Source organism: Bos grunniens, chromosome 10 (genome assembly GCF_055505025.1).
Source record: "Bos grunniens cultivar Pamir isolate PY7600 chromosome 10, Bosgru_T2T1.0, whole genome shotgun sequence".
Taxonomy (NCBI): domain Eukaryota; kingdom Metazoa; phylum Chordata; class Mammalia; order Artiodactyla; family Bovidae; genus Bos; species Bos grunniens.
In genome coordinates this window covers 75,993,986-76,006,966 of record NC_141174.1, presented here as the reverse complement: position 1 = coordinate 76,006,966, position 12,981 = coordinate 75,993,986, and the positions used below count along the sequence as shown (strand labels likewise).

At 36.1% G+C, this 12,981-nt stretch overlaps 1 protein-coding gene across 1 annotated transcript; it reads left to right on the top strand.

Moving 5' to 3' along the window:
• The first annotated feature begins 11,558 nt into the window (after positions 1-11,558).
• Positions 11,559-12,515, top strand: LOC147364894 (olfactory receptor 4Q2). The gene has a single exon (XM_086318859.1). It carries the CDS (start codon positions 11,574-11,576, stop codon positions 12,513-12,515), a length of 942 nt encoding a protein of 313 aa, XP_086174985.1. The 5' UTR covers positions 11,559-11,573.
• Positions 12,516-12,981: the final 466 nt, after the last annotated feature.

Here is a 12,981-nt window from a genome sequence, read left to right as displayed (position 1 = left end):
GGACCAGATGCCATGATCTTCGTTTTCTGAATTATGAGCTTTAAGCCAACTTTTTCACTCTCCTCCTTCACGTTCATCAAGAGGCTCTTTAGTAATTAGCCTCCAATTAAAAAAATAAATTAATTAGGAAAAAAATCCTATTTGCAGGGCAGGAATAGAGACACAGATATAGAGAATGATGTGTGGACATAGTAGGGGAAGCGAAGGGTGGGATGAACTGAGAGAGTTGCATTGACATGTATTCTTTACCATGTATAAAATAGCTAACTAGCACGAAGCTGCTGTATATTACAGGGAGCCCAGCTCAGTGTTCTGTGATGACTTAGACGGGTAGGATGGGAGGGGAGGTACAAGAGGGAGAGAAAAATATATATACCAACCAGAAGCAGCAAGTCAATGCGAGTTTAAAAAAAAAAAAAGAACTTGGTGTAAGTCACTGATACTTACAGGTTCTTAAAAGATAACATAATTGGGGGAAAGTCACTTGATACATCATCATCACTGCTCCTATATACACCAACGAAATGAGACAAAGGTAATAATATACAGGCATGAATATTATGAAGAGAAATTTTGATTGTTGGCTTAGAATTGAATGACCACCAAGAAGAAGAGAATCAACTAAAACACAAAATGATTCAATAAGTTGACTAACTACAAAACATGTAGGTAATAAAACTTTCCTTTTATGGATGAGAAGATTTGTAAATTCTTATGGGTAAACTACTTCATTTTTAATAGCAACACAAATCATCTGGAAATAAACTTTGAAAGATAGTACATGCACCATTAAGAAAATGTGAATCTTTACAGAGGTATATACATAAAAAAAAAAAAAAAAACAGATTATCTGGAAAGTTATACCATGTTCTTTCATGGATTGACTTCTTAGTGTTAAGCATAAACATTTAACAAGGCAGTACACAAATCCAAGGCAGTCTAGACAATTGCAGTCAGACTGTGGGAAAGAAACTGTAATAGAAGTTTTCAACTTGAGAAAGAGATTTAAAAAATGTCCTTTGAAATAAATCTCAGGATAATAAATGTATTTTGAAAAAGTAAAGTAATGATGTAAGATTTGATCTATCAGATACACAAAATGAAAAGACAACTTATAGAATGGGAGAAAATGTTTGCAAATGTTGCCAGCATCACCCTGATATCGACATCAGACAAAAACATCACAAAAAAAGAAAACTACAGGTCAATATCACTGATGAACGTGGAGGCACAAATCCTCCAAAAAACTTGCCAAACAAATTAAACAATGCTTAAAATGATTATACACCATGATCCAGTGGTGCTTATCTCAGAAGAATAAAGACCAAATATCATTTTAATAGATCCAGAGAAAGCTTTTGACAATATTCAACATGCATTTATGATAAAAACTCTATGCAAAGTGGATATAGAGGGAAGGTACTTCAACATAAAAAAGCCATATACAATAAGCCCACAGCTAACATCATACTCACTGTTGAAAATCTGAAAACATTTTCTTTAAGATCAGGAACAAGACAAGAATGCCCACTCTTACCACTTTTATTTTTCATAGACTCTTCAGTAGATGTCGTTGGAAAACCTGGATGGCTACATGCAAAAGGACTAAACTAGATTACTTTCTCATGCCCTTTATAAAAATTAATTTAAAATAGATTAAAGACTCAATGGGGTCACAAACAGTTGGACACAACTGAGCAACTAACATTTTCACTTCACTTTTTTTTCTAAAGTGTAAAGCCTCAAACCATAAAACTCCTAGCAGAAAATGCAGGAAGTATGCTCTCTGACAATGGTCATAGCATTATTTTTCTAGATCAATCTCTTTAAGCAAAGGAAATAATAAAATAAATAAATGTGAATACAGAAAACTTTGCCTTTTGCATGGCAAAGTAAACCATCAACAAAGTGAAAAGGCAGCTTACTAAACTGGAGAAGTCATTTTCTTTTTTTTTTTTTTTATTTTTAACTTTACAATATTGTATTGGTTTTGCCATATATCAAAATGAATCCGCCACAGGTATACATGTGTTCCCCATCCTGAACCCTCCTACCTCCTCCCTCCCCATACCATCCCTCTGGGTCATCCCAGTGTACCAGCCCCAAGCATCCAGTATTGTGCATCGAACCTGGACTGGCGACTCATTTCATATTATAATATTATACATTTTTCAATGCCATTTCCAAAATCATCCCACACTCTCCCTCTCCCACAGAGTCCAAAAGACTGTTCTATACATCAGTGTCTCTTTTGCTGTCTCATATACACTGTTATCATTTTCAAATAATACACATGATATGGGGTTAATATCCAAAATATATAAATTACTCATATACCTCAACAACAAAAACCAACCAGTTGAAAAATGGGCCTGCATTGACATTTTTCTAAAGAAGACATACATCTGGCCAACAGGCACATGATAGGATATTCAACATCAGAAATCATCAGAGAATTGCAACTGAAAGCCATAATGACAGAATGGCTATCATCAAAAAGACAACAAATAAGGAGTATTGATGAGGATGTGGATAAAAGGAAACACTTGTATACTGCCGGTGGAATTGTAAATTGGTGCAGTCACTATGGAAAAAGTATGAAGTTTCTTCAAAAAATTAAAATATAACTGTCATATGATTCGGCAATTTCATGTCTGAGTATTTATCAAAGAAAACAGAACCTTTAATTGAAAAAGATATATGTACCCCAATGTTTATTGTAGCATTATTTATAATAGCCAAAATATGGAAACAACCTAAATTTCATTACCCTGACATCAAAGCCAGACAAAGCCATAGGAAATGAAAACTACAGACCAGTGTCTCTAATGAATGCTGAAATAAAAATCATCAAAGAATACTATCATAGAGAATTTAACAGCATATTAAAAGGATTATACACTGTGACAAAGTGGGTTTTTTTTCCTGGAATGCAAGGATGGTTTAAACGATGAAGAGTAGTCACAGTAACATGTTAACTACATGAAGGACTAAACCCATATGAGTACCTCAACTAATGCAGAAAAAACATCTGACAAAACTCCTCACCCTTACATGGTAAGAAACATTAAAAACAAAAAACACTAGGGGTAGAAGTGAATTATCTCAACATAATAAAGATCATTTAGGAAAAGATTCACAGCTAACATTAGAGCCAATGGTGAAAGACTGAAAACATTTCCTCTAGATTAGAAATAAGGCAAGAATTCCCACTCTTACCTCTACTATTCAACATAAGAGGAAGTCCAGAGCCATTACACAAGAAAAAGAGGTAAATATTATTCTGAAATAGAAAAGGAAGAAGTAAAATAATTTCTGATTGCAGACAACATGATCTTATAAGTAAAAAACCCTACAGATTCCAACAAACTGTTAGATCTTATGAACAAATTCAGCAAAGTTGTAGGATAAAAACTCAAAACACAAAAAAATTATCTGCACTTCTAGATACTTTCAGTTCAGTTCAGTTCAGTCACTCAGTCGTGTCCAACTCTTTGCAACCCCATGAATCGCAGCATGCCAGGCCTCCCTGTCCATCACCAACTCCCAGAGTTCACTCAGACTCACGTCCAATCAAGTCAGTGATGCCATCCAGCCATCTCATCCTCTGTCGTCCCCTTCTCCTCCTGCCCCCAATCCCTCCCAGCATCAGAGTCTTTTCCAATGAGTCAACTCTTCGCATGAGGTGGCCAAAGTCTCAAATAAAATTAAATATCATTCATTTACAATAGTATCAAAATTAAAATAGGAATGAAGCTAACATAAGGAGGTTGAAGATACATACACTGAAAACTATAACATACTGTTGAACTAAATTATAGAGCCAAATAAATGTAAATACATTCTGTGTTCATGGATTGGAAGACATAATATTGTTAAGATGTGCATACTAGCCAAAGTAATCTGTAGATTCAATACAGTAATATTTAGGCTAAGTGAATATAGCAAAGTCACTACAACTGTTTAAAAAAAATTAAAGAAAAAGAAATTTGCAGTTCAAAAATAACATAAAGAGTAAAAAAATCTAACTAAACTTTACTCTGAAAACTAAAACACATAACTGAGAGAAATTAACTGAAGCCATATGTTCATGTTTATGTACACATGCCTCATTGCTGTTATATGGCAATGATCCCAACAGTTACATTGTTTGACTGATATATTCAAATTCCAATTAGTATCCTTATATATGCTAAAGGAAGTTGATAAGCTAATTCTATCAGATCAGATAAGATCAGTCGCTCAGTCGTGTCTGACTCTTTGCGACCCCATGAATCGCAGCACGCCAGGCCTCCCTGTCCATCACCGACTCCCGGAGTTCACTCAGACTCACATCCATCGAGTCAGTGATGCCATCCACCCATCTCATCCTCTGTTGTCCCCTTCTCCTCTTGCCCCCAATCCCTCCCAGCATCAGAGCCTTTTCCAATGAGTGAACTCTTCGCATGAGGTGGCCAAAGTACTGGAGTTTCAGCTTTAGCATCATTCCTTCCAAAGAAATCCCAGGGCTGATCTCCTTTAGAATGGACTGGTTGGATCTCCTTGCAGTCCAAGGGACTCTCAAGAGTCTTCTCCAACACCACAGTTCAAAAGCATCAGTTCTCTAGCGCCTCAGCTTTCTTTACAGTCCAACGCTCGCATCCATACATGACTACTGGAAAAACCATATTCTTGACTAGACGGACTCCTTGACGAGACTTCCCTGGTGGCTCAGATGGTAAAAGCAACTGCCTACAAAGTGGGAGACCTACAATGAGATCTTCCTAGAGGGTTGAGCAGATCCCCTGGAGAAGGAAATGGCAACCCATGCTAGTATTCCTGCCTGGAAAATCCCATGGACAGGGGAGCCTGGAAGGCTACAGTCCATGGGGTCACAAAGAGTCAGACAAGACTGAGCAATGCCACTTCACTTGACTAGACAGAACTTTGTTGGCAAAGTAGTCTCTGCTTTTTAATATGCTGTCTAGTTTGGTCATAACTTTCCTTCCAAGGAGTAAGCTCTTTTAATTTCATGGCTGCAGTCACCATCTGCAGTGATTTTTGAGCCCCCCAAAATAAAGTCAGCCACTGTTTCCACTGTTTCCCCATCTATTTGCCATGAAGTGATGGGGCTGGATGCCATGACCTTAATTTTCCTAATGTTGAGCTCTAAGCCAACTTTTTCACTCTCTTCTTTCACTTTTATCAAGTAGCTCTTTAGTTCCTCTTCACGTTCTGCCATAAGGGTGGTGTCATCTGCATATCTGAGTTTATAGATATTTCTCCCAGCAATCTTGATTCCAGCTTGCGCTTAAAGAGTATACAAATCTGGTCAACCACTTGTAAAAGAATGAAACTAGAACACTTTCTAACACCATATACAAAAATAAACTCAAAATGGATTAAAGATCTCAATGTAAGACCAGAAACTATAAAACTCCTAGAGGAGAACATAGGCAAAACACTCTCTGACATACATCACAGCAGGATCCTCTATGACCCACCTCCCAGAATATTGGAAATAAAAGCAAAAATAAACAAATGGGACCTAATTAAACTTAAAAGCTTCTGCACATCAAAGGAAACTATTAGCAAGGTGAAAAGACAGCCTTCAGAATGGGAGAAAATAATAGCAAATGAAGCAACCCACAAACAACTAATCTCAAAAATATACAAGCAACTCCTACAGCTCAACTCCAGAAAAATAAATGACCCAATCAAAAAATGGGCCAAAGATCTAAATAGACATTTCTCCAAAGAAGACATACAGATGGCTAACAAACACATGAAAAGATGCTCAACATCACTTATTATCAGAGAAATGCAAATCAAAACCACTATGAGATACCATTTCACACCAGTCAGAATGGCTGTGATCCAAAAGTCTACAAATAATAAATGCTGGAGAGGGTGTGGAGAAAAGGGAACCCTCTTACACTGTTGGTGGGAATGCAAACTAGTACAGCCACTATGGAGAACAGTGTGGAGATTCCTTAAAAAACTGGAAATAGAACTGCCTTATGATCCAGCAATCCCACTGCTGGGCATACACACTGAGGAAACCAGAAGGGAAAGAGACACGTGTACCCCAATGTTCATCGCAGCACTGTTTATAATAGCCAGGACATGGAAGCAACCTAGATGTCCATCAGCAGATGAATGGATAATAAAGCTGTGGTACATATACACAATGGAGTATTACTCAGCCATTAAAAAGAATACATTTGAATCAGTTCTAATGAGGTGGATGAAACTGGAGCCTATTATACAGAGTGAAGTAAGCCAGAAGGAAAAACACCAATACAGTATACTAACGCATATATATGGAATTTAGAAAGATGGTAACGATAACCCTGTATACGAGACAGCAAAAGAGACACTGATGTATAGAACAGGCTTATGGACTCTGTGGGAGAGGGAGAGGGTGGGAAGATTTGGGAGAATGGCATTGAAACATGTGAAATGTCATGTATGAAACGAGATGCCAGTCCAGGTTCAATGCACGATGCTGGATGCTTGGGGCTGGTGCACTGGGACGACCCAGAGGGATGGTATGGGGAGGGAGGAGGGAGGAGGGTTAAAAAAAATAAATAAATAAATAAATAAAATAAAAAATAAAAAAAAATAAATAAAAACTAAAAAAAAAAAGAGTATACAAATAATTAAAAACCCAAAGATGTTCATGAATACTGCTGATGAGGCAAACACAAATTAAAATAATAAACTATTATTTTACCTGTCATATTTGCAAAATTACAATAAAGATTGATATTATCCAGTGTTGGAAAGCTTGCAAAATAGCACCATGTATATTGTTCACAGGAGGGAAAAACAGTCTGTCAACATTCTTCTCAGAAATTTCACTCTCAGGCCTATATCCCTTCCAAATACCCAATAAATACCTAAATAACTATGAGCAAAATTCAAAATTTAAAATTATTCATTGTAGTGCTGTTTGCAGAAGTTATAAAATAATAAATGATATGCATGTCCATTAATGAATATTTATTTCATTATAGCAGAACCATTTTAAAATATTATGTATTATTTTAAAAAAATTAGCATTGCATACAGTATACAAAAGTATATCCATAAATCAATCTTTCTCTCTCTTTCTGTTCCTTCTCCTTTTCTCTCTATTCACCCCTCTCTCTTCTTCTTTCCCCTCATGGTATGGATGTGGCAGTGGAAGAAAGGGTGAGAATTTTATTCTTATTTACATAGTTCTATAATTTAGAAAAATAAAACAATATAGAATCTAAAGTGGAATCCTGACTAGAGAAGGCACTTCAAATAAAGAAAGTGGTGAAAAGGTTTACTGTTTTTGGCAAGGCACTTAGAACCAAATTTTTCCTAATGTTTCATTATCTTTCTTATTAACCTCAGTCCTGGGAACATTTACCTCTTGGCTATGTAACATTTTCACTTTTCACTTTCATGCATTGGAGAAGGAAATGGCAACCCACTCTAGTGTTTTTGCCTGGAGAATCCCAGGGACGGGGAAGCCTGGTGGGCTGCAGTCCATGGGGTCGCACAGAGTTGGACACGACTGAAGCGACTTAGCAGCAGCAGCATATAACATTTTAAAAATAGGTCTGCTATAATGAAATATTCAATTAATGGACATGCATATCATTTATTATTTCATAACTTATGCAAACAGCACTACAATGAATAATTTTAAATTTAGAAATTTTAAATAACCCAGTTGACATACTGTAACTATCACCCAGCTGATATGTTGCAAAAAGGAATCTTTTTTCCTCTTTTTTTCCCCTATCCATTGCCATTTACCCCTGCATCCCACTATTACCCTAAAACACACATATTTTTTGTGTTTGGTAATTTCTGGCAATAGATTATGATTTAAAATTTTTAATAATTCCCATTGCAATTTGATTATGAGTGCCTGAATCCCTAAATCCCTGAATGCCCAAATTTCCTAACAATGGCCAGTGTAACCTAGGGGTTCTTCTTTGTTTATTTATTTCCTACTTCTATAGTATTTAGGATGGCTCCGTAATGTTAATGTGCCAGGCTTCTGTGACCACAAGACCCGAGAATCTACACTTTATATGCAGAAGGTATATAATTAGACTTAAACTCTATTATGTTGAAAGCTTTACTTCATGTTCCTGTTATCTATACCCATTTGCAAGATCAGTATTTAATGGAAATTGCAGAATTTTTCAGTAGTATATCATATTGTATATGTAATATCAACTATATAAATAAAAAATACACTTTAGAAAGCTTTCAAGAATGTATGACACACTAAAGTTAATCATGTTTGCTTCTTGGTATTAGGAAAATTATTTTCCTCATGTTTATCATGTTTCTAAATTTCAGCAATAAATGTTCATTATTTTTGTAATTACAAAAATGTTTAAACATGAAAAATTAAATTGTGAAATACTTTTTGAAAAACATATTTGTCATTAAAACCTTGCTTTTAATAAATCTGAGGTTTTTTATGTTATAGCTAGACAACAATAATAGCTCTGTAAAAAAAGTTACATGGATTATAATTAAGGGGATTTTTAATCTGAAATTTAGTAACTAAAATAAGCAACAATTAAGTTGCAAATAAAGGACAAATCCAAATATTCAGTTTTTTAATATAAAATAAGAGTTTTACTATCAAAAAAGCTGTGTGGATATTTATAACTGCACAAATTCACAGAGTTATATATTAATCAAAAGTATAATTGAGTTTATTATAGAAAATTTTAAACTATCAATAAGTAAAAAGAAAGTTTCAATTGTCCAAGTAAATATTTATATTTTATTGTCTTTTCCTTTAGTATAGCTGTTTTATATAGCTTAACTTTTTTGTGTATATAAATTACTTTCATGTTTTAAGTATATTTTTGTGTGTTGTTTTATTTCCCTTTATTATTTTACCATTTTCTCTGGTTAATGAATCTTTTTGCAAGCATCACTGTAACAAAATGACACTTAAATTTGGGAGATTTTCTTCATATTATTCCTTGATAATTTTAATTGTTAACATATAAATAACAATAGTTCTATTCATGTAATTGTTTTTCTTTTTTTCATATAATTTCTTTAATTGAGAAGTATATACATTTTACTGTTTTCTTTAATTTTTATTTGGTTTAAAGTATCTTTTTCAAAACTTGCATTCTTGTTAAATGCCTAAATGAAGATATTTAGTTCATAGACTCAAACAGGGCATGAACTATGATGATAAAGTATAAAGAATATTCACTGATATCTAAACTTGAAATTATTGTGTCTTAATTCCTCAAAACATTGCTGTGTGTGTGATAGCACTGTAGACTTTGAGTCAATAGCAGCTATTGCGTGTAGTCACAGTCCTCAATAGACTATTACCCATTTCATTTCATGCAGTAGCACCTTCTAGCTATTGCTCCTATGAATGGATGAAATATGCAAACACACTTCCTGGACTGCTAATTCTTTCATATAAGAGAAATCAATTCTTTGTGCCCAATTTGATAGGAGTCAAACAAGGGAGTAACTTGAATGTATGAATAACCATCATATGATTCTATTTAGATCAATAAAAGCATACTCTGTACCCATATGTCCACAGCTATGACTTAAGATGAGAAATGTTATTAGAGATAATAATAAGCTGGATGGAAGTGTATTATAACAATAATATGCAGGACAGACAGTCAGCAAACTTAAGTAAGTGTTATTACTTAGGCAATGAGCTAGTAATAAGACCAAAGTGGCAAATAAACTTCCCTCTGGCCATTTTTACAGGGTGGAGCCTTGCGGGGAGCCGGTGAGGCATTCTGCTCATGACAAAGGTCATGAGGAAGGAGGCTCGGCATACGCAAAGGCGGGATCGAGCCTCAGGAGTCCCCCGGGATATTCTCGAGCATTTCCCCCCAAAAAACCAGAGTCTGCCTACTTTATTGCTTTGTGCTCTCACCTCTGACTTTACTGGGGGCTGTCCCCTACCACCATCTCTCTCTCTCTCTGTCAAAGAGTTAACTTACAGCTCCAATTAATAAAGTTCCTGGGCAATTAGGAGTGTTTAAATCCAAACCCCTCAGATGGCTCTCTAACTTGCCTGACAAGTTTACCCGGACTCCTGCAGCTATGCATATGATTGTTTACAGTCTCCCAGCCTCGAGGGGCACGGGAAGCTTAAGATATTCAAATAGCTTAGAGCCTCTCAGAGAGTTAGAAACTGTCAGAATAAGACTAGTAAAGGATTTCATTGATGAGTCAATGCTTGTTGCCAAGTTTTCACATCCCCTGAATTGTATCCTTGAATGTGTATTAATTAATAGTTGGTATATAGAAAAAATAAGTAGTGGCCTTGGTGTTAGTAACTTTAGACCCTTAAGGTAATAAATTCTTTCTTTGTTGTAAACCCATTACACATCCGCCCTATAGGAATGCAATTTTATCTTTGGAAGATGGTGCCAAACCTTAAAATAATTACTCTTAGAGAAAATAAGTCTTTGTTGATAAGTCCTTGTCAAGAGTCATAAAATGTTAGTAGGCCTTCTGGCCAGAAGATGATGTAAATCACCTAAACCATTTGTATACGATAAATTTGCAGGAAAGAAACCTTGGTTTTTGATAAGAATCAAAGACTGCTGACTTTGCATCCCCTATTATCCTCTATGTGTAACTTAGGGTATAAAAGCCCCTGTTAAAAATAAAGCTACGGGCCTTGCTCACCAATGCTTGGTCTCCCCATGTCATTCTTTCCTTTAACTTCTGGCTGAAGTCTCCATCTGGAGCGTGGATATCCTCTGCGACCACTTATTTGCCTGGGCTTCTAAGACCCACTCGAGAAGGTGTCTAAGGTGGGGCACCTTCCGCTATTCGAGAGGGCGCCTGCGGCCTCCGTGGTCAGAGCTAACCTGGTGTCACGGGTTATATTGATTTTCCGCGTAAACCAAGCTACTCAGCCTCTTTTCTCCACTGAATTTTCCTACTGAGCTATCCTCATTCTATTACTCTTTATATCTCTAATTACCATTTGAATAGGTCGCCGACGCCGTCTCCCCTTCGAATACCCTGGATCAGCCGGGGCTGGTCCTCGGCAGAGCCTCAGGAGTTATCTTCGTAGAAAAGGCCACAGGGTTATTATAATAGCCTAACCATCTATAGTGCGATGATTTCTTATCTCAGATAAAACCTTTGTAGACTCTAATGCCTGTACACTGGAATTTTAAATTCTATCTTCTAGTTTTATTTTTTCTAAAGATTATAATTTTTAAAAAATATTAATATCTTAGTGAAATGTAATATTGCCTTGAGACAATGTAAAATAGGGGAAGGAAAATGCTGACTGATGGAAGATAGAGATACATCAAGTTGAAGTTAAAAGTCCAGTACTGGTGACTTTAAAAAATGTTGGCTACTTCATCAGTATCTCAAAGCTAGAGTTGTTGGGAAATATGTATTCATATCATCTAAGGTAAAAATAATTTCTTCCAGCTAACCAATCAAGATGCATCCTAGAGAAAAAATTCACTTTTGAAATAAGGTTCTTACATTTTGTGTGAAATATCTTATCCAGTTTTAACATTACTAATGCCCCATTGTTTAATTTTTTGATCCAGGTGAAACCAGATCAAATGGATGAAAACCAAACAAAGGTAGTGAGAGAATTTATCCTGGCAGGTTTCTCACAGACACAATCTATTGAAACAGGGCTATTTGTACTATTTCTTCTCTTCTATGTGTCCACTTGGGTAGGAAATGTCCTTATCATGGTCACAGTAGTCTATGATAACCATCTGAATTCATCACCCATGTATTTCCTTCTTGGCAACCTCTCTTTCCTGGATCTATGTTATTCAACAGTAACTACCCCTAAGCTTCTGGCCGACTTTCTTGATAATGAAAAGCTCATTCCCTATGACCAATGCATTGTGCAGCTGTTCTTCCTGCATGTCGTAGGGGCAGCAGAGATGTTCCTGCTCACAGTGATGGCCTATGATCGCTATGTTGCAATCTGTCACCCCCTGCACTATACCACTATCATGAGTCAAGGATTATGCTGTGTGTTGGTAACTGCCTCCTGGATGGGAGGATTTGTGCACTCTACTGTCCAGACAATTCTCACTGTCCGTCTGCCCTTTTGTGGGCCAAATCAGGTGGACAACTTCTTTTGTGATGTTCCCCCTGTCATCAAACTTGCCTGTGCAGACACTTTTGTCATTGAATTGCTAATGGTATCTAATAGTGGGTTGATTTCTACCAGCTCCTTTGTAGTGTTGGTTTCTTCCTATGCCACTATCCTAGTCAAGATTCGCTCCAAGGAAGGAAGGCGAAAGGCACTCTCAACCTGTGGCTCTCACCTCATGGTGGTAACACTCTTTTTTGGACCCTGTATTTTCATCTATGCTCGTCCATTCTCCACTTTTTCTGTGGACAAGATGGTGTCTGTACTCTACAATGTTATTACTCCCATGCTGAACCCCCTCATCTACACACTTCGGAACAAAGAGGTCAAGTCAGCCATGCGAAAGCTGTGGGATAGGAGTGGACTTACTTGGAAAAAGCAGGAGACATAAGAAGATGAAGTGAGTTTTTGCAAGCAAAGAATCTTGGGTTAGAATAATTACTTTGGGAAGAATGTGTTAGGAGATGGTAGCTTAGTTGTTTGGTTTTCTTCCATTAAATCATAATACTCCTATTTATGGTTTTGTAACAAAATTAAGCCCAGAAAAACTCTTTTCATACTGAATTGTTCTGTTTTCTGCTTCCTTTTCTTCTCTAAAGAAAATCTGGTTTCTGTTTCTGATCAATTTAGGCTCTTCCATTCTATCCACTTATCTAATAAAATTTTATTCTATACATTTTGTATATTCAGTTTGCTATTACATACAGGTATAATCTGCCCTTTCTAAATTCTCATCAATTTCTTCTCCACCTTGCCACAGGTTTTGTCTTGGTCTCAGTTTTAACTTACTCCAACTAAAAGTCTGCAATGAATTAAGTAATGAATTTATACAGGTTTCTTACTCTTGCAAAAAAATA